The sequence below is a fragment of the Dermacentor andersoni genome, chromosome 7 (genome assembly GCF_023375885.2).
Source record: "Dermacentor andersoni chromosome 7, qqDerAnde1_hic_scaffold, whole genome shotgun sequence".
NCBI lineage: Eukaryota > Metazoa > Arthropoda > Arachnida > Ixodida > Ixodidae > Dermacentor > Dermacentor andersoni.
Genome location: NC_092820.1, coordinates 44,529,605 through 44,555,473, shown reverse-complemented (window position 1 = coordinate 44,555,473; position 25,869 = coordinate 44,529,605). Strand labels below are relative to the sequence as shown.

Below are 25,869 nucleotides of genomic sequence, written 5' to 3'. Positions count from 1 at the left end.
TTGACTATGTTTTAGGCAAAATGCATGAAAGTGTGACTGCCACTTCCATTTTCGGCGACATGAATTGACTCCATTTTCATGTCCAAATCCAGCTATACATGGTGCGTGTTTTGAGCTGGTTCTGTAATTTAGGCTGGTTTTGACTAATTGAAGCTTCGCACCCTAATAATGGAGTCAGCCTAAAAATAAATTGGTACATAAACGGTCGCTGTCAGTACTCCATACTCCTTTAACTTAGTGCAAAGTGCTTGTGAGCCAAGAAGTTGGTAGTTCTAAGCAGTATTTCTCATTTTTACCTGGTGTTATAGCCCACTTACTATGATGCCATGCTGCTCAGTCATGCTGGTCACAGCTTCAATCTAGGCCATGGCAGGTGCCCTCCAATAAGGGCAAAATGCAATAAACGCTTATGCCCTTAGATTCAGGTGTACATTAAAGAAGGCCAGGTTCCCAAAACTTCAGGTTTTGGAATGTAAAAGCCCATAATTTAATTTTAAAATCTAAAGGTGCTTTATTAGGAGCAGGGGCATCATTTTGAGCTCTTACTGCACTGCCATGGCACCAAGAAGCTCCAAGTAAATAAAAACAATTTCTTAGACAATGTACATATCTTGCAAACATATACAAACACTTCTCTGCATGCACCTCTGTTGCTGTTATATTTAGATCCGTATGCCAAGGCGGGTTATGATGTTAGAACATGTTTCAAACTTTTTTTTACCGCTTTAAAGTTGTTGGTTATTTTGCATCTCAATGTGTGTCGAACGCACATTTCAGTGCATCAATTTCTTCAGAAAGTGCACTCCTCTTTATTTATTTGTGCATGCAAAAAGGGTTCAGAAGAACTGCTTTCTGAAGGTCTGTATAATAAGCAAAAAGCAATTCTATGTAGGCTGCACAAAGAGAAAGGATTGGTTTGTAAATATGGTATTTAGTTCTTAAAAAAAGAGGCAGCTGTCAGTATTCTGTTCCAAAGTAAAAATTGCCCCTACCTGGCTCTGCTTCATTTTCCGATGTTGATGGTCCATTCGGGGGCACTCAACTGATAGGCTGCACATTGGCGATGTCGGGTATGCTGTCACCAGGCCCAAGGTCGATCGACATCCTCACCAAAAGTAGAGTCCAAACGCTATAAAAGAAATACCTCATCATTTTGCTATCAGTTTTGTCATCTTGCGTGTTTCACACACGGCCGTCAGTGAAATATTTCGTCACTTGGATACTGAAAGAAATTCAAGCATTTCCTGGCAGCCAAGCTGATGATGATGATGTGGGGTGTTTTATGGCGCAAGGGTCAGGTTTGGCCAAAGAGCGCCATGACAAGTGGTAATGTTGACGATGTATTATGGAAGATGTGACTTGGCTGTAAACTGGCCTAAAAATTGTCGCTGTAAAGTGCGTAAAATCTACGTGCTATAAAATTATGGCGATGACTTATGACGAATACTATGAACATTGAAATCCATCGTGGAAGAATGATGCAAAATAGAAAATATATAGGATGGTAAGATTACTTGGAGCACTGCTGCCTCGCCAGAGCCCTTGAAACACAAGGGCCTAGGCGCATGTGCTATACGATACAGCTATCAAAGCGGCATCCTCTGTAGAGAGTACGGCAGCCAAGCTGAATACACAGTAAATAGAGAACATTAAAGAGCAAATGTAGTTGTCACATTAGATTGATCAAGCACAGCAGAAATGGAAAATATATCAGTGATACTCTGTCTGTTGGCTTTGAATGCAAGAAACGTAAAAACAGGAACTTGCAGCCACGCCACTTTGAATTTCCCGCGTTTGCTACACCTCACAAGTTTGGCATCGTCCGGTACTCGGGGATAGTAACCACTTAAAATCAAGATGAACGAGCGTCGGCATAAATTAACAGGATAATTAACCGGGCAATATTGGCGCATAAAACAACTCACGTAGCGAAGCTACTGTCAATTACCCGATGACGCATCTGCGGGCAGTGCGGTTTGGGCGAACAATTCAAAAAGGAATGAGAGTTTCACTTGTTTCACGCCTACTAAGCTAAGACAGAATTTGAGTTTCTTACTAAACTATACTGGATATTTACGCTCGGATTAAACGCTGGAAATTTTGTTAGGTCACATTGCATACGTATGAGTGAGGAAGTTGCTTTTATTGTGTTCTGCCCAGACGGCATGCAGCAGCTACCACTCTCATGCAACAAAAGCATGAAAGTGGTACTCGTGACACCGAAAACAAACATATACAGCGCCAACGTTACGCCCCTTGGAGTTGGAACTAAGCACGATCAAGCCAGTTAGTTTTCTAGCTTTCATAACGCCATGAACCCGACCAAACATCGAGCGAAACAACTCTCTGCTCTCGAAAATCATTACCGCTTCCATTTATATACCTATCGCTGCCACAAGCAAAAGTCAATGGGCTAGCTGTCCACAAGCCGCAGCTTAGATTGACAGCAGCATATTACTGTAACGTAAAACAATTTCCACGCTGACTTAGCAGCCGTGATGTGCTCCAAGTGCCAAAGTTCTCGTTGCCGCTCGAAATTCACACCATGATGACGGGCACTGCATCTTTCACATGAAATATTGCACGCTTTGCTCCGGAGCTCAATAGGAGGGCGAAACGCATTTGCGCGTGCCTGAAATCCGCATGCCGGAAACCCGTCGACGCTTCCGAGAACGGGGCGCACAGCCATACACCCGTACGGCGGCTTGACTTGGACGTGAGGCACTTCCATCAAACATTTCACATGCGACATGTTTCACACCGATTGCGCGAACACCAGAAAATGACGCAGGCCGCATTGCGACGCCGAGCAGACGTGCATCCACCGATGAGCTGTGTGCGCGGATTACAGAGAACAAAACCATACGAAACGTTAGGCGCGAGAAGATGGCGGCTCTGGCTCTCGTTGCGGAGACGAAGCGGACGAAGCAATGACGCGCGAATGAACGTTGCCAACTGTTGGTTCCGCGTTATGCCGGCGGTGGTGGCTTTAGTGGCGCGTGAGCTTCGCGCACAAATCTCAGAGGCCATAAGACAACTCGTTAGAAAATGCCGTTATTGTCGTTGTTAACGTTTCATCATCCTTTCTTCAACTGAGATAGAGAGGTAGTGTCCCTTTTCCCGGGGTTGGGAGGGCGCGATCAAGACGGCATCGCTCAGCGGGGGGCGGGGGAGTAGGTTGGTGTTCGTTCTTATCGCGAAATTCGCGAACCCTGCGATTTTTTTATAACATAGGCATTTCTATGCTTCCCCAACAAGAAAAACCATCTGTCCGTCAGTCCGTACCGCACGATATCTTTCAAAATAGAACCCGCAGCAGCGAGTGAATTCACCTTCGTGCTAGCTCTCGCTTCAACGCGACCGAAGCGGCGAGAACACTGCGCTCACGAAGCTCTCAGCTTATGCCGCACTATGCGCTTTTCGCAGATCACTTTCAAGATAGGTGTACGCGCGTCTGTTTTCAAAGCGAAGTAAACGGTGAGAACACAGCGCGTGAAGTTTTCAGCAGTGGGCACACTCTGTCCACAATGCAGTTCGCCTTCAAGATACGGTTCGCGCGGCCGTGCCACAAGCAGCCGCCGCCGGAGAACGGTTGATAATGGTTCGTCACGGATGAGGAGGGCTAAAGAGCGATAACGGCTCAAAACGAACGGAACGTCACCAGCGCGCCTGGCCTCGCCACCTGCAGTACTTTGCTTGAGCCGCCGACCAGAGCAGCTCGAGTCGCCGCAGCGCTGTCGCTTATACTTGACGGATCAAGTCTCATAACATTGATAACGACATGGACTGCGTGTAGATGAGGAAGAGTCACAATGCTTACGCACACTTAGACAAATGCGAGAGGAGTTCCTGTGTGATTTTTTTTTACCGGAAATGTGCAGTCAGCGGTAGAACCTAGAGTTGACAATGCCTGAAAGAGGAGTGCCAAGCTTTTTTTTTTGTGTGAGAGTCTTGCCCAGCTCCCAAAGATCTGCTCAAGCTAAGACTTGCTGATGGCTGTATGTTTTTTTTTTTTATTGTCGCATGCCCTCGAACCACCACGAATCCTACAGTGTAATGGCATTAGAGCAGTATTCACGTCCAAAGGGAAATGCAGCCGGTAATTGGGCTGCCTAAGGTTCGCGGCCCGGCGGCAGCTGCCCTCCCGTCCCCCGTTTCCGTTGACAAGTTAGGGGGAGGGGTCTAGAGAAATCTTACACCCCCCTCCCCACAGTGGCGTAACCAGAAATTTTTTTCGTGTGAGGGGGGGGGGGGTCCCAATTGACCGTGGACGGGGGAAGGAGCGGGGCATTGCCATAGCAGCAAAAATTTTACTGTTAGTGAGCGTTACAAGTGCCCGGCGTGCCCCACTTGGCTACGCCGCTACTAGCCCCCCCCCCCCCCCCCCCCCCGCAATCGACGCAAATAGAGCTATCAGGGGTGCGATTTTGTAGAAATGACTTTTTTCATGCCAATGCCTTCTCGCGTGACGTCACCGATTTTGGAAATTGTGTGTACGTAGGCACGACGTTTTCTTGGATCGTCCAATCAGAAGCTCCCTTCATTGGCCGGATGTTTCTTTCGTATTCTCTTCTCTTTTTCCGGGACTGTATAGCAAATTTGTTTTGTAAAACGGCACTTAATAAAAGCGGACTTCCATGCTGCGTAAAGCAAATTCATTTTGTTACAGTACAACGCAAAAGCTGCCGCAGTCCAAAGAAATGCAAACGCAAGTGCTCTATTTTTGAAGTCGTAGCCACATAGTAGTCGGATGTGCATCCAATCCATGCCGTTGAGCGCAAGCAAAATGGCAGCCTTTGTTTACCTGTGAACAGCTGACAGCCCCTAGCGTGTCTGTCTGAACAGCTGACAGCCCCTTGCGTGCCCGTAATTGCGGCCCCGCCCCCGTCAGATACTGATTGAGGTGAGTAACTATTGCTCGTGTAGTGCTTGCATTGTCGTGTGGTTCTCGCTGCATGTCTGACGTGTGATAATTTCTTCTTTAGGAAGAGCCAAGAAGAATTATCCGTAGCCCCCGAGGTGAAACTTTGCAACATAGTGGATCGAGAACTGTCAAGGCATTTTCCATAGGGCACCGCCATGACATAACGATAGCTTCGTTAAAGTTATCGCTGCATCGGTAATACTTCCTGCACTGATACGCTCCGAGAAAGAAGCTGCTACAACATTAAATGTGAGTAGTGACTTCACCTTTTTTTACATTAGTGGTATAAAAAGGCAGAAATAAGTCGTAGTGAGCACTTTATGCAGGCGCTTAGCTTAGACAGAATGTTTGCCTCTAAATTTCTTACTGTGCTGCGGGCCGGCTGAAATTCCCAAGTTGACAAAGAGAAAATGGCAGCAAAAGGGCCGCGGGTGTCCAAAGAGCAGGCGGCTATTCTCGTGCAGTTCATCGAGCAGCACCCATACCTGGCGAGAGCTTCTACAGAGTTCTCGCCACGTATGACTGCTGCTCGAAAAAACGAACTGTGGGAGGAGGTGGCGGCGGTGCTTAACGCACAGGGGCCAGCCGTAAAGGCCACCAGCCGTTGGCGGAACCATTGGGCCAAGATGGCCCATAAAGCGAAAAAAGAAGCGGCCAGGGCCGCGAGCGAGAAGAGGTGAGCTTCTAATGATGCTGACAGTAACGTAGTTCCACGTTGTGGTTGTTGCCGTGTTTGCAGGGCTACTGGAGGTGGCAAAGTGGGTGGCGTGGACGGCCGCGTCCTCGACGTCCTCATGAGGACAGGAGGGGTCCTTGTTTCCCCCCTGAGTACTTCCCCGATAGCGAGGTGCGTACATTGGATTTAAAGAAGTGTTGTTTGTGTGACCTGCTGTGATTTCACAAATTTTCAGCATTACATTGTAACACAATATTGCAAAATTTTTAAGCCCTTTTTTTTTTGTGCAAGTGACAATATAGGTTATGTACTCTGAGCAGCAACTTGTGTACATGATGCGCATTGCACACACTGCTCGCAATGTCTGAACACTACTCTGATTGCAGGACGAGGCAAGCTCAGAGGAAGCTGCAGGGCCCAGCGGTTCCCGCAGACATCTATCAGCGACAACTGCTTTCGTGGTGTCGGGCCCTGCAGCTGTTGCTGGGCCAAGTGGCCTTACACGTAAGGCAGTGACCTAGCTTTTGTAGTAGCATTGTTGTTTGCAGTTGCTGTATGATCTTGCTATGAAGTAAAGTACGTCCCTGTGCTGTTATTACCTTTGTGTCGAACATCCAGCTCTCATTCATGGAGGAGAAATGCAACACTACAAATGACATCATGTTGTAATAGAGATTCCTTGTGCTTCTTAAGGGTTACTGCTACCAGCAACTTTCTGTGGCATCTTTTGCTCTAACTACCTGTTTTGTGTATCATTATTGTAGCTATGCAGCTATAATGACATTTCAAAGTGACTGGTTAGGACAATCAATCTGTGTAGGTCGGATAACAGTGAATGAGCAGTCTTTGCTTTTGCTTTGCATGAAGAGCCACCGGCTACGCCCCAGGTGCTGCGGCCTACCCCCCAGGTGCTGCGGCCTACCACCCAGGTGCCGCGGCCTACCACCCAGGTGCCGCGGCCAACCCCGCAGGTGCCGCGGCCAACCCCGCAGGTGCCTCAGCCAACCCCGCAGGTGCCTCAGCCAACCCCGCAGGTGCCGCAGCCAACCCCGCAGCCAACCCTGCAGGTGCCGCAGCCAACCCCGCAGCCAACCCAGCAGGTGCCGCAACCAACCCCGCAGGTGCCGCAGCCTACCCCCCAGGTGCCGCAGCCCACCCCTCGAGAGCCACGGGCACCCCGTAGACAGCCCAGGCAGCAGGAACTTGATGGTGCTGTGATGACGGCTACTGCCGCATACGTTCGCCAGAGCCAGTTGGAGGAAGCCAGAGTTCAAGAGGACACTCGCTTCCGCCAACAACTGCTGGAGCAAAACCGGCAGGTATGTGCAAGGCCACAGACGTATATTTTTCTGCGTATGAAATTGATGAGCATATGACCTCTCTAAAAATTATATTAATCAGTGAACAAGCATAATGTATACGTGTAGTCCTGTGGTGATATCTTGTACACATTCGCGTGATATAACATGTGTAAATATCTACGCAATTATGTGGCAAAAAGAAAAAAGTGGCGTTGAATTCAAGGAAGCAGGTATAGCAATGTAACACATCTTAATGGAATGCGACGGCACAAGTTTGATGGGCCAGAAAGATATTTCCAGTGTTTGAATATACAATGACAAGACAATAGCCTGCAAATGGGGATGAATGCAACACACAAAGGCCCTGTTACTGAGCTTCTGTAATTAAACTAATTACACATCTTTGCTAACAGCACCACGAGGCCCACCTGCAGAGCCTGCGGCAGCACCACGAGGCCCACATGGAGAGCCTGCGGCACCTCGGGGAGGAGGTGGCGGGAATGCGGGAAGTGGAGTCGCAGCGCCTCGAAGTGCAGCGGCAACGCCTCGAAGTGGCGCGTCGGTCGCACGAGACCAACGAGCGCCTGCTTCAGCTGCTGCTGGCTGCACTGGGGCATGGTGGCAGCCAAGCCCCTCCCCCCTCTCAGGCCCCACATAATTAAAGGATGCAAAGGTAGCATAGGCAAGGAATTTGTAACTTATCTTAAAATTCGCTGATGTATTAATGATATGAAGGGCAAATATTGCTAGTTTGCAAATAAATAATTGCTGAAGTCACCCTTTAATGCAACCATAAGTAGCATAGCCGTTGCAGCATGAATTTTTTCTTCAAGGTTTACTTCAGCCATAAGAGCGTGCACACCATCAGGCTCACCTGCAAAAGTGCCTGTAGGCCTGGTGTGTGCGGGCATTCCGACTGTGGCGCTGCAATTTTGAGGTGCCTAGTTATTGTCATGTCAATTTAAGCACGACGCCACACTGCAAGTGTTCTACAATTTAATCCTTGTCATCGAATGGTGAAATTTTCAAGCCTTACTATAATGTCGAAAGCAACCTGTCAATATACACAGCAAGAAAGAAAAAAGTTATGAAAATTCCTTGCCTATGCTCCTTCTTTTCATTTGTAATGTTTATTTTTTGTTTGTTGCATATGCATATTTGTTTGTGTCACTACGTACTGAGCTGGAATGTCTCTTTTCTTGCACATCTGTCTCATTATCAAACAATTTGTTGTCATTCAGTAATCTTTCAGGTTGTGATACATTGTATTTTAGCCCTTGTGGTGCAATTTGTGTGTAATATTTATGCAGTTTGTCTTACTGAATATCATAATATGGTGCTATGGCTCTTTCAGTTTGAGCGCCACAACAGCATGTTCCTTTCACATGTAGTGATGTACCTATACATTTCGCTGTGATAAATATTCGGTTGGCATGTGATTTAAGCACCTGCTCATTTCTGTTTCTGGTGCAGTTTAAGCCAGTTGTTATTACTGTGTACTTGTGCAGTGTACAACAGTTTTCTTAAACGATGCATGCCGTTACCTGTGATATATTATGATGCAAGAACAATGTGATCCGATATTTATTCCAACGTGTCTGTGATATGTTGCATAATGTCTCTACTACTGAGTACTCATGATTCTCACACTTCTTCAATGTAGAGACTGTCGCATGTGATGTGTGCATAAACAAGTGTATGTTGAAGACTGAAATACAGAAAGGTGCAGTTTTCCTCTAGTGCTTTTATTTACACATCGCAACCACATTTCTAGTGCTAGCTTGCACTGTACAAATATTACTGATTAACATTGCTGAGTTCTGCTATATACAAGTGAGGTCACTTTGTTAAAATCTATCAACTGCTCGTGCGTGCACACACTTCGCGGGAGCCACAGCGTTTGACATGTCGGATGACCAGTTGGACGGCATTTTCGTCACTCGAAAGGAACTTTGCCGTTGTTGCGAGACAAAATGGTGGAGGACCTAGAAGCTGCGCATGCAACAGCACGTTCCATGGAGCGGAAGGTGTGACGTGCACTGTACATCTTGGCTTCTGTGAGCTTCTCTGTGCTAGTAGAAAGTGAGGAGACAGGCGCTTATGTCCATCAATGCGTAAGGGGATACGAGTAAGAATCGGGCTACATGCATCTAGATGACGACAGCAGCAACAAGCAAATTGTGGCAGACACTTTGAATATGCGCTTATTTTTAGCTTGCATTCAATCTCATATGTCACCTCTAACGATACTGTTTTACTTACTATAAGTGCAGGCTTTACATAACCCTTCACTACACAACTTTTATGTACCCACCGTGGTTGCTCAGTGGCTATGGTGTTAGGCTGCTGAGCACGAGGGATTGAATCCCGGCCGCATTTCGAAAACACCCGTGTACTTAGATTTAGGTGCACGTCAAAGAACCCCAGGTGGTCGAAATTTCCGGAGCCCTCCACTACGGCGTGCCTCATAATCGGAAAGTGGTTTTGGCACGTAAAACCCCATAATTTAATTTTTTTAACAACTTTTACATTTCTCAACAAATCATGAATGCTTTGCATTACGCAGACATCAACTACAACTTAGCACGGGAAATGTATCTGCAATTTCACAGCATGAAATGCACAATGCAATTACTTAAAACTGTGTGCATGCACCTAACGATGCTGACGCTGCTGTTGACGTCGCAGCTGCCGCCGCACGCTCCTCAAATAACGCATGTGCTGCGCACGGGTTATTCCAAACATGCCAATGACATTGTCGCGAACAGCCCGCCCTCTCAAGTAGTGCATTCTAGAGCCCGTGTTACGGGGCAGACTGTGTGGCATGGGGTCGCCGTTATTGTCAAGCTCACTACTACTACTGCCGCTGCTGCTGTCGTCATCGCTGTCATCGCCTGACTCGTCGCCTTCAGAAAGGCGAAGGTTGTGCAACACAGCACATGCCGCGACAATGTTGGCTGCACGTTCCGGCTCGTAGAGGAGGGTGCGATATCGCTGAAGACAGCGGAAACGGCTCTTTAAGAGCCCAATGCACCTCTCCACTACGGAACGCATAGCGGCATGTGCTGTGTTGTACTGCCCCTCGGCTGTGTGCACTGGAGGATGGCCAGGAACCGGGGTAAGGAGCCACGGCTCCAAGGGGTAGCCACTGTCACCTGCACAAAGATGGAAATAGTACATTGAGTACTCCGCTGACGAGAGGCAAGTTGTCAACTGAGGAAAGCTACAGCATCATTCAACAAAGGTAGACTTCAGGGTTGCAAGTCCCAAGTAAAAGCAAGAGTTGAGCATGTCCATTCCCGACACAAACTCTTAACCAATTTACAAGTGTACGCGGTGCCTGCCACAAACAAGAAATCAACACTTGTTGGTGCTATCAATGACAGTAGTAGCAGTAATGTGTGTTCATTTCTTCTGCTTCTGGCAGTCACTGGGTGCAGAAAGCACTAATACGTGTTGCTTTCGTCAGCTCCTCGCAGACACATAATGTGCTTGTAACTTAACACTTCGAACATTGCCAATGGTGGCAGTCAATGTCTTAATTTTCTTTTTTTACTCCGGAATTACTGATGTTCTTGTGGTTTGGTTAAAAGTTTGGGTTGGAGCGGACACGGCGTTCTGCGCTGCTGAAGCGTGACTGCGCCAAAAAAAAGTGTTTTTTTCTCACCGAGGAGGTATTCCCCGGCATTCACGATGCGCCCCGCTTGGAACCGCCGGCGCAACCATGTCGTCCGCCAGACAAAAGCGTCGTGGTCCGACCCCGGTCGCATAGGGTCCAAGGCCAAGATTTTCATGTCCGCGTCGCAGATCTGAGGTAAAAGGTAAACCAGAGAAAGTGCCCGTTGGCAAGAGCAACGCAACTTTCAAAAAGGATCGCAGAAAACGTGAGTTTTACTTACGAACATGCAGTTGAGGGCGTAGTATCCCTTGCGGCACATGAACACAGCCTTGCGCTCTCCCTTGGGTGCGATGATGGCTATGAGGCTGCCGTCTACGCATCCGATGACGCCGGGGATAACACCGCGCCGAAGGAAACCCTCCTTCACGGCTGCCTTTTCCTCGGCTGTCTTTGGAAAATGAACCCACTTGTTGCGGGCCCCTGCGTTCACGACAGCCTCTGCCACACGTCGCACGCATTCGCTCACCGTCGACTGCGACACACGGATCGTCTCCTCGCTCCCAACGGACGCTTGGAAGCTCCCGGTAGCAAAGAAGCGCAGCGCACACAACACTTTCCGCTCCACCGACAGTCCCGTCGCTCGCTCAGCTTCTAGTTCCCCCGCCAGTTCCTCGCACAACAACCGCACCGTTCCCTTCGAGAGGCGAAAACGCCGTCGAAAATGGTCATCCGGCATGTCAAACGCGTCGTCTGGCTCTCCCTGTTCACGTCGGCGACGGCGAAGAGCCACGGCCATAGCGATCAGAGGGGCGGCCATTTTTTTCATGCCTTCGGAAACGACCCTGCCTCTGGCCGTTCCAAAAATCCGTGCCTTTTGCTCCGCATAATGAGTGCCTCAACGTCACGATGACGATTACAGTTTTTGCGGGTTCCTGACGTCGCGTGATTGACAGACAAAATGGGCGCGGCCCGGTCATTTTCGACCAATGGCTGCTCAGTGATGACGGCAAAAGGCATGGAAAAAGTAATAGAATTGCTACAAAATCGCACCCCAGAACGTGCATGACACGCATGCATGACATAACATGAATGACATGCCGCGAAGCTGGCATGGATCTCGTCACATCATCATCATCATCAGCTTATTTTGACGTCCATCGCAGGAGGAAAGCTTCTCCAGCGATCTCCAATGCCCCTGCCTTGTGCTAACTGGTTCCACGTGTCTTCAAGTTTCCCAACTCCATCACGTCCACATTATTCTCTACCGTCCTCGACTGTGCTTCCCTTCCCTTAGCACCCATTCTGCAACTCCAATAGACCAGCAGTTCTCTCCCTTACGCATTGCCATGTCTGCCCAGCACAACTTCTTCCTCTTAATGTCAACCAGAATATCAGCTATCCCCGTTCGCTCTCTAATCCACATCGCTGTCTTCCAGTCTATTATCGTCATGCCTAATAATTTTCATTCCACCGCTCGTTGCACGGTCCTCAACGTCTTTCCAAGCTTCTTTGGTAACTTCCATTTTTCGACCCCATACGTTAATAACGGTAGAAAGCAATGGTTAGCAGTAAGCTCCCTGGTCATGATTTAGTAATGCCTGCCGTAAGCTCTCCAGCTAATTTTTTATTTTTGCTAATTTCCTTGATCAGAGGCCCCTGCGAGTAATTAACCTCAATAAACGTATTTCTGCACAGGTTCTAGAGGCTGACTGCCGACCATGACATTCGTTCTCTCGCCAGGCTGCGGAACATTACTTTTCTCTTCTGCATACTAACTCTCAATCAGACTCTTACACTTTCTTCGACAAGGTCCTCAAACGTTTGTTGCAAATAGTCTGCAGCGTTGCTGAGTATGCAAATGTCATCTACAAACCGTAAGTTGGTGAGCTATTTACCGTTAGCCCTCACTCCTAACCATTCCCAGTCTAACTGGTTGCACACCTTTAAGTATTCAGTGATAGCATTGTAAATATTTTGCCATTGATCATATGAAGCCTTTTGCAGATAACTGGCTATGCAAAGTCTACGAGTTAGTGTCATCCGTTCGATATCAACATTCGTGGGAAACATCATTTTTGACCACTGTTCGGAGCCATTGCGCTGCTGCCTAGATGCCCCGATCTAATCATTCCAGCTACCTGATTCAAGCGCAGGTAGCGCGCGTTTCATGTCTAGCCAATATCAACGCCTTAACTGGCAATGTTCATTTATCATATACTGTATGCTTGTTCACTTACTCCCTTATAATTAGGGTGTAAATTAGAAAGACTGGGGTGTTCCAAGGGTGTTTTCTCGTTGCACACCCTTTTCCGTTAAAAAAGGGTGTTTCAAGGTTGTTTACAAGGGTGAAAAGTTGAATACACCCGCATTACACCCATAAGGGTGTGAACATTTTAAGAGTGGAACCTGTTAGTGTGCCATTAATACAGACGTTTTACGTAGCCCGTTACGGGCAAGGACGAAACGATTATACATGTTGCACTAAATATAAACAATTTTATTGGCAGAACTCGTGACCGCTTTGATGTTTGCCAATTCAATTACTGCGCATGCGCTCAAGGTAGACTATTCTATAGGTTGGTTGCCCATCGAGAACTTTGACAGGCCGATTGATGCCGCCTTGGCGCATCTGCCCCATGAACTAGAAATATATTGAGAGCTTCCAAAGAAATTTCACCATTCCTTTGCTGTTCAATTACGACACATGGCATCACAACCAAAGTCATTTCAATTCCTGGCTAGTCATCCTCAGGTTTCATTCATCATATTTGTAGCATGCTCACAAAGCTTATCATGTATGGATCGTCCTGACGTACCTAGGTAAAACCGGTCGCACGAAAAGGCTATTCAGGAAACTGATCCACACATTCAACAAGCCTCGTTACTTTACCAAGGGTGCGCTAGCCATGCATTGTAAAAAATGCGCCTGCGAGGCCCTGTTCTATATGTACGTAACAATTAAAAAAATGAAAATAAATGAAGAAAGGACGAGCGCGGGAATAAATCGGCGAAATCAATTACAGGAGCTTAGAATATTTCTATCATACACAACACGTGCCTCAGTACCACAGGGATGTCAGCTCCATTCTCAGTACACAAATTTTTGATCTTGAGAGCCAATGCGGTTGTAATCTATCTTGAAACATCATGCGTATGAAAACGTGAGGACAGTTCGAATGAAAACTGTTCAATTAGCGCCACGTGGTTATCTTAACAGAACGTGTTGCTGGGCTGGTTGTATCATCGTGGCAGAATTTTTAAGGTTAGCGTTTTTCCCGTGTCCGTTTTATTTCGTCGCGTCCAAGCTGTGCCGTTTGTTGAACCTGCAAGTGTGTCTCTATCACCTGTGTCTCTCTTTCATCTGCGTCGTTCATCCGCTACCGGCTACGTATAGCATGCGCTAATGGCACGGCACACCAATAGGCCTAACGAGTAGTATTTGAAAATTGCTTTTTTTTTACCTTCGCTTTCAGTGCACGCATTGTGAGTGTGTGCAATTTTTCAACGCAGCGAAAGCAGCGCCGACATGTACCACGCTGCGCTGTGCCTCAGCAAGACTCACCTTCTGTGCGGCAGCGACCTGTTCGGGAAGTATTTCGAAAAAGTACTCTCGGAGCAGGAATTGCGTGCCGCCCAGCGGGTGGTGGCCGACACCCGCCAGGCGTTCGCGAGCCGCCTAGAGCGCTGGCAGTACAAGGATGACAACGTAAGCCTAGTCGACGACTGGAAGTCAACCGACGTCACCCTCGGCTACTTCAACCCACGAGCCCAGCTACACACACCTAAGGTGAGGAAGCATACTCAATTTCGTCTCAATAAGGTGCTCGTTGCGCAGTTAAACTGAAAAAAAAAGTGGAGGCTAAGTGCCATGTTTATTCATTGGCTCGCGGTGATTCTTGCGTTGCTGTTTGTGGCGCCTAAGAAGCGTAAGTGACGACTTAAACTCATGTCATACCGTCGACCGTCGACAAGCCTCCGTCAAAGTATTTAGAATGCTCATGAGGTAGAGGTTTAGTTACTTTCCGTAAGCACAGCGCATTTCAGCTGCATTCCGGTTGCGTCAGATATTTGCCGATGGCGAATTGGCGACCACATTGAGCATGAGCATTCTGGACGCTGTTTGTTCTATCAAAGTATTACCACGCCTCGGTTTCTTTTTCAGCTTTCTGACCGCGCTCCCGTGGACTTACGCACTGTCAGCGCTGTCTTGTGCTTTGCATCGTTCGCGCAGCAGCAAGCGCCAAGTGTCACGTGCACGGGCGATATGGGCGACTCGCTGGTGGAGAACTTCCGTTTTGCATCGCTTGGTCGCGTAAACGAGAGCCACCGCTGGACGTCCGAGCAGATACAGTTTGCTGATTGGTTCGTGCTGCTGCCGGGCAAGGACCTGGCACTGCTTCCGTACGCCCTCGCCTTCCCGTGGCTCAACGAAGGTGGCACACGGTTTATGAACCAAGGCGGCCTAGTAAGCAACCTCGCCTGGGCACTCAGCGTTCTTTTCCGCAGCAGGTAACCCAGACTAAGTGATGTTGCACGGGCCTCTTAGACTGTGTTTGGTATCATCGAGAATGCCAGTGGCGTCATGAAGAACTCATGTACCAAGCCCCTGCTTACTTCGGAAGTAAATAAAGTGTTGTTGTGCTTGATAGAAGAACAATAGGGAGTTGATAGATGAAGGGGATTATAAGAAGTTAGTGGTTCGCCTTCACCTATTACAGAATTGTAACATTAAACGTCGCGTTCGATCTATCTGAACATTACCACAGTGCCACCTTTCGAGTCGAAACGACAATCTTACGCAAGGCACATAATATACACAGGCTCGAAGCCACACGATAAAGCTAGGGTAAAATTCACCGCATTCCACCGCGCAAATACTACAGAGCAGAATGCAGGAAAAGAAGTTGCAAACAAACACGAAAATCACGGGTGGCAGCTGCAATCGAAGGCGTTGTCCATAAACGAACAATAGCACACAAGGGAGCATTGTGACTATGCAGCAGAATAGAAAATGTGATGTGGCCATTTAAATGTTTGCACACATGCCGAGCAATTCCACAGTCATTCTTTTCAGTTTAATTCTGTGCAGTGGCCATCGCCGGTTAAGAAAGCGTGGTTTGGAACTAGAGAGAGCTCAGAATACCGCGTTCTCAAAGCCGAAGGCAGTAACGAATGCCGGAAATAAATCCAAACATTTTCAGAAGGAGGCGAAAATTAAGGTTAAGATCACGGCGCCTCTTGAGCAGTATGCGCGCCTTAGGCTCAGACGAGCAGACTCAATAACAAGGACATGCGTTAGGGGTGAAGCACCGATTATTCATGAGCCTCACCCATTTTGCCAATGTCAAGCACAGAAGACCACAGCTCAACTGTACGTAAACGAGATTAAGCACGAGCTGATCGAGAAGGCGCCGAACAAAATTGCAAGCGAAACGAGCGGAACGGGGTTGCTCGAGAATGTGGAGAAAGCAGTGATATCTCCGAAAACGAAAATGCACATCACCATACAACAGGAAAGAAAAATCTTTTTCGCAAACCAGAATGCTTAGAGGGTGAGAGCAAGCTCGTGCATAATCAACGTTGAGAAATGTTGAGCGCGCAAGTCTTCTCCGAGCAGACGTGCTCACAGGGATTGTGGATTCGAAACGAAATCACTAATTGGTGTGACACCTGGCTAATGACTCTAAACTCATCAAAATGTAAAGTGATGTCCTTCACCCGCAAACGCAATAACTTGGACTATTCTTACTGTATTAAAAATGTCCCATTATCTCGGACCTCATCATTTAAATATCTAGGCGTTAATCTTTCAACAAACCTCTCCTGGACTTCTCACATTACTACCATCTGTGCCAGTGCTTCTCGATCACTGGGTTACCTGCGACGTAACCTTCAGTACTCACCTCCACTTATCCGCAAACTGGCATATCAAACATTTGTTCGCCCTCGACTTGAGTTCGCCGCTCCAATCTGGTCTCCCCATCAAAATTACCTAATTACGATGCTGGAATCAATCCAAAATAGAGCCGCACGTTTCATTTCCCGAAATTATAACTACCGTTCTAGCGTAACTCAAATAAAGATTCATCTATCACTTCAGCTACTAAGTAATCGTCGCGACATAGCCCTTTTGTCATTATTTCATAAATACGCCCACCACACTAACAAACATTCCTTACACCTAGAAACGCCATCGCACACGTCGCACAGATTATACAATCATCATAGCTTCACGCGCATCTATGGTAACACAGAAGCATTTAACTCGTCTGCAATTCCACGTGCCATTCGGCTCTGGAACAACCTCCCCGACAACATAGTTTTGGAAACTGACCGTGATAAATTCAAGAGCTCACTGAACTCGCTTAACCAATGTTAACCATTAATATCACACTCACTGCTCTGTATTATTTCTTGGCCTTTTTCTTGCAGTGTTATACGTTGTTACTAACTTATATTGTTCCTTCTTATTGTAATCATATGCAGCTTTATGTAGCTAATATGTTTCATGACTTTTAGGCTGTGCACTTGGCTGCTGTTTTCATTTGTTATTGTTGTTAATTGTATGTACTTGATTGTATGCCCCCCTTACTCAATCCCCAAGAAGGGGCCTTGCAAGGTATTTTACAAATAAATAAATAAATAAATAAACATCTATCAAATTTCGGCAGACCTATCTTAGTAGCTTTTTCAAAGCAACGACACCGAAGCTGGGGTAGACATAATAGTTCCTCATATGAAATGTACATTTATTTTTTAAAATAAAGGAACGAATTGAGACGTGAGTAGATAGTTCTTTTTCCTCGCAGTCCTTTGTGACTGATGCAAAGCCAGTTGTTAATACGGCATGTAGAGTGTTCGTCGTTAGGCTTACTGGTCTTGGACGCATCGCCATTTTACCATTCGGCGTAGGTACAGCAGGTCACCGGAAGCCTCCAAAGCCATCAGTCGGGTCATCGAAAGAGCCAACAAAGCCAGCCGCCCTCGCGACGCCGGTGGCCAAAACAGGCACGACCAAATTCTGCGCACGCTGGCCCTTGACGTGTCACTCGACGCCTACCGTTCTGCCGGTGCGGTTGGGGCCGACGAACACCTCGAAGGGTTCGAGGGTTACGGCGGTGCCGCGATGTTCTTCATCGCATCGTGTTACGCCCTGTGTCGCGGAGGCGACACCTTGCTGCCCTTCTCCGGCGCTGAATGCGACGTGTCATTCCGCAGCGTCGAGGGATTCGGCGACGCCTTTGGATGCGAGCTGGGCAGCGCGATGAATCCCTTAAACAAGACGGCCATCATGTGAAACTCGTGCGCGCCATATGGGCGCTTCGTTCCGTTCGTTTTGCATGTGGCACCAATGTTTACTGATTTCGTGAATGTCAGTGCGACCATTTCGTTTCCTTATTGTGTCAGTATTTGTGTGATGCTACATTAAATTCAGGCTTGATTGAACCTAAAGGGTCAAGAGGCGACGCAGAAACCGCTGGACATACATGGTGTTTCAGCGAACACTTTGAATTCTTTTTGAAGGTTGCCTGCGGCAGATAGCTCAATTATAGTTTATGAGCCTGTCTGCTCGAAGCGGCGGACACTGCTTGCACAAAAAATTGAAATGCGAAATTGGCTAATTAACAAGATTTTACTAGATAATTACCTTTCTGGCTAATTCACATTTCGGTAAAAATATTGCAATTTACAAATTATAGCCATGGAGTTCGCAACGCGGACCCACTTGGAACGAATTTTGAAGGTGACACCAGTTTCTAGGTGTATATTTCCAGAACTTTACGGAGAAGTGCATTGGCGTTCCAGTTACTTGTGTGCTTCAGTGCATGAAACAACATTTTTTTTTGACAAATTAACTGGAACGCCAATGCACTTCGTAATATATACCTCGAAACTGGTGTCATCTTGGAAATTCGTTCCAAGTGGATCCACCTTGCGAACTCCAGAGCTATAATTCGTAAATTGCAACATTTTTACCGGAATTTAATTAGTTAAACATATAGTTTGTAATTAAATTTAATGGTAATTTTTAATAATTAGTTCATTCTGCATTTAATTTTTTGTGCAAGTATTGTCCGCCGCTTCGAGTAGACTCCCTCATGAACTACGATGGTCATATCTGCCACAGGTAACTTTTAAAAGTTTTTGAAAGTGTTTGCTGAAACTCACTGTGTAATTTGATTTTGGTTAGTTCTTTACCAAACGGATTACATGTTGCTTCACTTTCTGCATTGCATGTTTTCTCAGAAACTCTAGTAGCATTTCTAAGCCATTGTCGTGGTCAACATATTGATTAGGTTGTGCGCCTTTATGAGCACACTTCAACTGAAAAAATAAGACGCATTGGACACATGGAGCTGCTTCTGATTCAGCGTGCTATTTTTGTGCTCCGATAGAAGAATAAAGTTTGAACTCATCATCCTATGAAAGCCTATCCTATGAATGCTGTTATTGTTCGCACGGTAGGGCATTCTGTAATTTCGCCTGGCATGCACCCCGAATGCGGTCCAGTGGATATCAATTACATGGCGAGATCTTGCGAAACAGCTCTTAGTGACAATGCTGATTCACCTTTGGAGGCGTCTTTACTGCTTCTCAGGTCATAGCAGTTTCTCTTTGTAGCCATATGGTACTAAAAAAAATATTGCGCTCACGAAAACTGCATATAATATTTTAAAGGTTATACTGATAACGTGTGGGGTGGTACGCAATTCTGTGCCGAAAGGGATAAAACTTGATCTGGACTGAATTCGACAGTTTAGTACCTGCCATTCTTTTTCTCGGCGCTTTGATGAACAAAATTGATGAACAAACCTAGCTGCATCCGTTTTCACAAACTGAATACCTAGCTGGTGGCCACCTGACACTCGTGTCTTCCAAGGGCATAATAGCGAAAAAATGTCACTGTGGTGGCTAATTACAAATTGCACATTGTCGAAGTTTTGTGAATGTGGCCCTCGGTGTCCAGCCGTATAGCGGGCTCAGAAGAAACCCCAAGTAAGGATGCAAGAAACTGTTACACGAAGCAAATTTCCGCCAACTCTTAGCTGGCCGCATTCGCACTTTCCGAATTTTCTTAAGGTTCGTCGGCAGTGAATATTTGCCGAGCCGTATCTATTGTGCTCTCCCGGACCCGCCGTGGTTGCTTAGTGGCTATGGTGTTGGGCTGCTAATCACGAGGACGTGGGATTGAACCCCGGCCACGGCGGCCACACTTCGATGGGTGCGAAATGCGAAAACACCCATCCACTTAGATTTAGACACCCTTTAAAAAAAAAAACCCATGTGGTCCGAATTTCTGGAGTGCCAGCACGGTATGCCTCGTAACCAGATCGCGCTTTTGGAACGTATGACCCCATAATATAAGTGCTATCCCGCAAAATGGAAAAAGAAAAGCGCCAGGAAAACTGTGGCACTATGGGAACCGAGGGGGCGAAGGACGCGGTGATAGTTACAAGGGATAACGTAAAATTCGTTTTTTTTATGTACTCAGGTGCGCGTTAACGATCCCCGTGCGGTCAAAATGAATCCGCAGTCCCCCAGTATAGCGTACCCAGTAATCAGATCGTGGCTTTGGCACGTGAAACACCCTAATTTAACGTAACTTTACATTGACAAAAATCGACTTTTGATTTAATCCGATGGTCAACGAAATTCAACTTACGCCACGTGCGGTCTTTACGGCTGCGCAACTAGATGGCAAAGTACGTGCAGCGGTGAGCGCGAGAGAAGCCTCCGTTTCGTATACTTTCGCAATACAGCTTCACATACACACACCGGCATGCACCTTCGCAATCGTAATAATGTCGATATTCATCGTGAGATGGCTTCTGCTGGAAGTTTTTCGTATTCGAGTAATCTTTCTCTTTCAATCCGAACCTTATTGAAGGAAGCTATTCTAGCGTTCAATAAAAACAAATGTAGGGCACTGTAAGTTCATTTCCTTCTTCGCTTATCAGGAAAGGTCTACCAATCTAATTTGTACTAGTTTGAGTGTGCAGTTCCATATAGAGCATTCTTGTCTATACTTGGGTGATTATAGTCCGTGGGAATTACCTGTAGAACTCGGAAAATAGCAGTGCCTTAAAGCTGCTGGATTTTTTTTTCGACATTTGCTTCAGCAATGTGAAAACGTCATGGAAACATATGCGGCCTAACGCGCACATACCTGCGACGAAGAGTACGCTGCAGGGCATGTGCAAAAAACGACCCGACACCAAGTATCGAAGACATCGACCAATGCTGCCTGGAGCGATGCTAAGTTCCAAATCGCTCACTCACTGGTTTGATCCGCGGCCAGACATTCGGTTTTTGACGCCACGCTGTGGATCGAGTCTGAAAAAGTGGGTGCTGAAGAAAGGAACCCAATTGGGCAATTTTCCTTGTTCATAACAGCTGCTCCCGTTAAAACCACCTTGACTTAGTCATGCGCGAGACAAAATGCCTGATTTCACGATCTATGGGCAGGGCATACAGCTTCCCGTTTGCGCGGCGAAGTTTCGAAGGCGATCTCTTATCCTACCTATTTGCAGGAGCTCCGCAAAAGCACACGCACCACAAGACACTCTTCGGTGCATTCGGGCGTCGTGTCCATTACGGTCAATTTGGCCCTTTCTGGGATTGCGCCGCGGTGTACTCGACAAAGCGCGCCAGACAGTATTCTTCTTTTTTTTTTCGGGCAGAAACGGGGCAACGTTCCACCTTCGAGTACTTCAGGATACGTGTGCCACCTCCTGCATTTCGTGCGAGTGAGCAATTACATCCGCTAGTATTTGCAGCGCAGTGAAACAGCCGCGCAGGGCGATGACTCATTGCCATCCGATAATAAATAGCGCCATCCACCCATGCCAACACGCCACAATGCTCTTAGAAGAGGAGCAGAACGAAGCTTCTTTACGCGACAGTAAACTGCAAGCCAGGGACAAAAACTGGCGCAGGGAAGCGGCTCCCGCAGCTCTCCCATTCCAGAGACAAATTGCGCGTCTCAGCGTGCACAGGTACACGCCAAACGACCCCGGTGGTTCGATGGCTTGAGCATTCTGCGATTGAACAGAAGAATGCGGGTGTAATCCCTGGCCACACCGGCTGCGTCCCAATAGGAACACTTTGACGCAACTTGCTGCATCGTTTTTGTGTTTGTGTGTATACGTATACGTTAAAGTGTGTTGCATGGTCTATATAAGCGCATAATACTGCAGATAAGACCAGAATTGTACGCATTTCAGAACACAGTCTACATTCCATTCAGGGCATGCGTTCCACGAGATTAGAAAGCAGAAATGGAGTTCTACTGGCCGTGTGATGCAATTGTCGGATGACCGGTTTTCGGTGAAGGTAGCAAAACCAGTGCCGAGAACAACAAATTACGCTCATTGAGGGCAGATAATTAGGTGATACAATGGAAGTAGGCAATTCGCGTGCACAGGAGGCACTTGGTTGAAGCATCGAAGCGAATTCCTTGGTTGAACGTTACGGAATGCGCTACTGCAAACGTGCGCAAGGCAGGTGATTGATAGACTAAAACAACAGCTGTGCAAAAATTTCAAGTGTACTGAAAATAAACAGAGCTACATTAAGAACATCACTATATCCAGGTAAACTGATGGAGGGCCCTGTGAATCACGTACACAAAAAGCTTTACAAGAGGGGACATTCGGCAATACCAACGTACAATCATCGCGCATGCAATATAATTAGTTTGATATAAGCGAAAAAGCATGTTGTCTGGTTAGTCAAGGGAACCTAATAGAGTTCTCACAATAATTAAGAGCATGAAACATGGTACGTGTTGTTAACGCCCATGGCTGCTGTTGATGATTTTGTAACTTGCTTATTTCTCCTCGTCAATCTGCCTCCGGGTGGCTCATTCGCTGAGGCGTTTTTTAACGGAACGCAGTATGCACGTTGTTTAAGTTTTCCTAGACACTCTGGCACAATATCATTTGAGAGAGCAAGACGTCTTGTCTAACTTGTTGCATTGTTGATGCGAGCGCAAAGTCCACTGGAAGAGTTTCCGAGCAGCGACGTTGTGTGCTGTAAGTAAGGTGTTCAAAAGAATCTTGTTAAAATGTTTCACAGTTGCAATGCCCGGAAAGTCGGAATTTAGTATTTTAGGCGAACCGTTAGTCAAGCGACCTGTATTGTATTCTACACAACTGACGGCGATGCGTCCGATTCTGTTTGCTATCCAACTATGCAACGCCCAATGCCCATTGCTCATGTTTATTCTCCACAAAGGAGATAACCTAATATCACGGAGTTTTTAAGCTTACGCATTCTACCGCTCACAAGTTATGCCGAAATGCAAACGAAACCTATTTGATACATAGTGTGAGACGTCTACGTTGCGATGTCGCGTGAATGAAGGTGAAGTACGATGCTTGTGGAGAGATGACTGGAGATTACAGGTGTATTCACTGGAAATTATGACGCATATGTCCGGCTACGCTGAAGGAGTATGTACCTCTCGTGTAACATTGGCCCATAGCTAACCTAGATGATCAATTAAGAATGGAAACACGCCCAGTGGGATATTATGAAGGGCTAAATAAAAAGAATCAAGTAGATCATAGAATTCAACGAACGGACAGCGCTATTCTATTCATAGTTTCATGTGCATTAATATGTCTACGATCCGATATTATATACATGTGTTCATGTTTTATGGAGGAATTCGTTTTTTTTTTGCGCAGAATCGAAGTGTACTTACGCACGAATATGTCGATCAGCATATAGAAGATTTGTAAACACCATTTGCTGGTCTTTATAAGGGTGCTACAACGAGGGTGTTCACGTAGTAGCACTAGTTCTAGGTTGTAGCAGTAGGCTTAAACAAATCGGCGCTCTCTGGAAACGGGAAAGCAAGCAATTCTTTCATGTTCTCTTTCACCAGCACTATGCCCACGGCCAAGTGCCTTCAGTACAGCCTTTAGTACAATCACTCCCATTAAAAGAGTAGCCATCCTGGCGACCTCAAGACAGGGAACACAGGGGGGTCATGGCACTGCTTGAGCCGGGAGACGTGGACAACCTCCTTGCCGCGACGATGCTGGTCGGAACGCGCTTCCATTGGCTCGATGAGGTAGTTGATCCGGGATGTTTGTTTCAGTACCCGATAAGGACCGTTGTGCTTGGAGAGCAGCTTGGAGGAAAGGCCTGGAGGAGTAGAGGGCACCCACAACCAGACCAGCGAGCCAGGAGCAAAGCATGTAGCCGTAGTGGATGAATCATGGCGATGTTTTTGGCGCCACTAGTCCTAGGATGTGAACGAACGAGCGAGCTGGCGACATTCTTCGGCGTAAGCAGCCGCTCTAGAAACAGTCGTCCACTCCGATGCATCTGGCCGATAAGGTAGAATCGTGTCCATAGTGCATAAAGGTTCGTGTCCGTAAAGGAGAAAGAAAGGGGAGAACCCAGTAGTGCTTTGCGTGGTGGTATTGTAAGCGTAGGTGACGAAAGGCAGAATGCGATCCCAATTCGAGTGGTCAGATGAAACATACATGGCCAGCATGTCGCCAAGGGTGCGGTTGAAACGTCCTGTCATCCCATTAGTTTGAGGATGATATACCGTGGTAGTGCGGCGAATGATGCGACACTCCTTTAGCAATGCTGAAATGACGTCGGAGAGGAAAACGCTACTACGGTCGCTTAGTAATTCCCGATGTTCTCCATGGCGTAAAATCAAGTTTTGAAGGACAAAACTGGTGACGTCTTTTGCAGTGGCAGATGCTAGGGCTGAAGTTTCGGCATACAGCGTGAGGTGGTCGATAGCAACAATAACCCAGTGGTTGCCTCTTGGAGTGTTGGGAAGCGGAGCGTATAGGTCAATGCCGACGCGGTCGAACGCACGCGCGGGGCATGGTAAAGTTTGCTAGGGGCCGGTGGCACGATGAGGTGACGTCATGGTACATACCGCGTCTGTATACCGAAGCTGGAGGCCAGAGTATGTCTTTAATACACCAGCGTGGCCGCATTGTGGGTCGTCGTGGAACGTGGCAGAGATGTCGGAGAGGAGGTGTCAGGGTATAACAAGTAGCCACTTGTGGCCGCTCGATTTGTAGTTTCAAGATAACCTGCTGTACCGCCGCATGAAGAAGTGCGCGGCTTGACGACGCAGCGTCCGAGAGATCGGTGCTGGCGACTGGCTAGACAGGAAGTCAAAAAGCGAAGAGATATATGGGTCTTTGCGCTGCTGTGATGGCTTGTCGGAAATGCTGAGGGCGAAGGCACCGCAGGTGGAAATAGACGAGTGGACAGGACCAGAAGGCAGGGGTGACCGGGGTAGAGCGTCTGCGTCTGAATGCTTTCGGCCTGAGCGATAAACCACTCAGATGTCCTACTCTTGGAGGCGCAATGCCCAACGGGCGAGCCGACCAGTTGGATCTTTTAGTGATGCTAACCAGCATACGACATCATGGTCGGTCACGATGTCAAATGGACGCCCGTACACATAAGGACAAAATTTTCCGATAGCCCAAATGATGGCCAAATGATTCCTTCTCAGTAACCGAGTAGTTTGCCTCGGCTTTGGTAATGGTGCGGCTGGCATACGCGACGACGTACTCTTCGAAGCCGTCCTTGCATTGTGCAAGAACAGCGCCGAGCCCGACACCACTAGCGTCAGTATGGATCTCAGTTGAAGCAGAGGGATAGAAGTGTCGCAGTACTGGAGGAGAGGTGAGAATGCGTCGCAGTTCTTGGAATACTTCGCCGCACGCCGGGGATCAAGCTGATAGGTCAGAACTGCCGGTGAGAAGCTGCGTCAAGGAGGCGATGGTGGAGGCAAAGTTACAGATGAAGCGTCGGAAATATGAGCACAGGCCGATGAAGCTGCGAAGCTCTTTCATGGTAGTTGGTTTAGGGAACTTGGATACGGTGCTAAGTTTCGTGGGGTCTGGAAGGATACCATCTTTCGAAACTACATGGCCGAGGAAAGTAAGCGTGCGATCGGCGGTGTGGCATTTCTTCAAATTTAGTTGCAGTCCTGCAGTGGAGAGGCACGCAAGGACTGACTCGAGGCGGCTGAGGTGCGACGCAAAGTAGGTGGAAAAAACCACAGTGTCATCTAAATAACAGAGGCACGTTTTCCGCTTCAGCCCTCGAAGAATGGTGTCGATCACTCGCTTGAAAGTGGCAGGCACGTTGCAGAGGCCGGACTGCTTGACGATAAATTCATATAGCCCATCAGGTGTTCCAAAGGCTGTCTTTTGGCGATCGGCCTCTGCCAGTGCCACTTGCCAGTACCCGCAGATACAGCGAGGGAAAGAATTCCGCTCCCGGCAGACTGTCGAAGGCATCGTCGATGTGCTTCAGAGGATAGACATCTTTGCGCGTTATTTGGTTAAGGTGA

At 47.4% G+C, this 25,869-nt stretch overlaps 2 protein-coding genes and 1 long non-coding RNA gene across 4 annotated transcripts; all 3 read left to right on the top strand.

The window, feature by feature from the left end:
• The first annotated feature begins 4,415 nt into the window (after window positions 1–4,415).
• On the top strand, window positions 4,416–5,756 carry LOC140219251 (uncharacterized). Of its 2 annotated transcripts, none has more exons than XR_011895387.1 (3): window positions 4,416–4,903; window positions 4,986–5,173; window positions 5,664–5,756. It is a non-coding gene; the product is annotated as an uncharacterized lncRNA (long non-coding RNA). The 2 variants fall into 2 exon arrangements; XR_011895388.1 differs by having other exon boundaries at window positions 4,986–5,600.
• A 1,000-nt stretch (window positions 5,757–6,756) lies between these two features.
• LOC129385888 (uncharacterized) lies at window positions 6,757–8,634 on the top strand. Its single transcript, XM_055073059.2, has 2 exons — window positions 6,757–6,919; window positions 7,315–8,634. The coding sequence occupies exons 1-2, from the start codon at window positions 6,818–6,820 to the stop codon at window positions 7,561–7,563; spliced, it is 351 nt and encodes a 116-aa protein (XP_054929034.1). The 5' UTR covers window positions 6,757–6,817; the 3' UTR covers window positions 7,564–8,634.
• A 4,863-nt stretch (window positions 8,635–13,497) lies between these two features.
• Window positions 13,498–18,164, top strand: LOC140219250 (uncharacterized). The gene is made up of 3 exons (XM_072289054.1): window positions 13,498–14,307; window positions 14,755–15,029; window positions 17,433–18,164. Exons 1-3 carry the CDS (start codon window positions 14,047–14,049, stop codon window positions 17,815–17,817), a joined length of 921 nt encoding a protein of 306 aa, XP_072145155.1. The 5' UTR covers window positions 13,498–14,046; the 3' UTR covers window positions 17,818–18,164.
• The last annotated feature ends 7,705 nt before the right edge of the window (window positions 18,165–25,869 follow it).

Excerpts from the sequence above, each read along its gene's own strand:
- LOC129385888 (XM_055073059.2), top strand. The coding sequence starts at position 6,818 with ATGACGGCTACTGCCGCATACGTTCGCCAGAGCCAGTTGGAGGAAGCC. Across the intron at positions 6,920-7,314 it reads TGCTGGAGCAAAACCGGCAG|CACCACGAGGCCCACCTGCA; the intron begins GTATGTGCAAGG and ends CTTTGCTAACAG.
- LOC140219250 (XM_072289054.1), top strand. The coding sequence starts at position 14,047 with ATGTACCACGCTGCGCTGTGCCTCAGCAAGACTCACCTTCTGTGCGGC. Across the intron at positions 14,308-14,754 it reads CCCAGCTACACACACCTAAG|CAAGCGCCAAGTGTCACGTG; the intron begins GTGAGGAAGCAT and ends TTCGCGCAGCAG. Across the intron at positions 15,030-17,432 it reads AGCGTTCTTTTCCGCAGCAG|GTACAGCAGGTCACCGGAAG; the intron begins GTAACCCAGACT and ends CATTCGGCGTAG.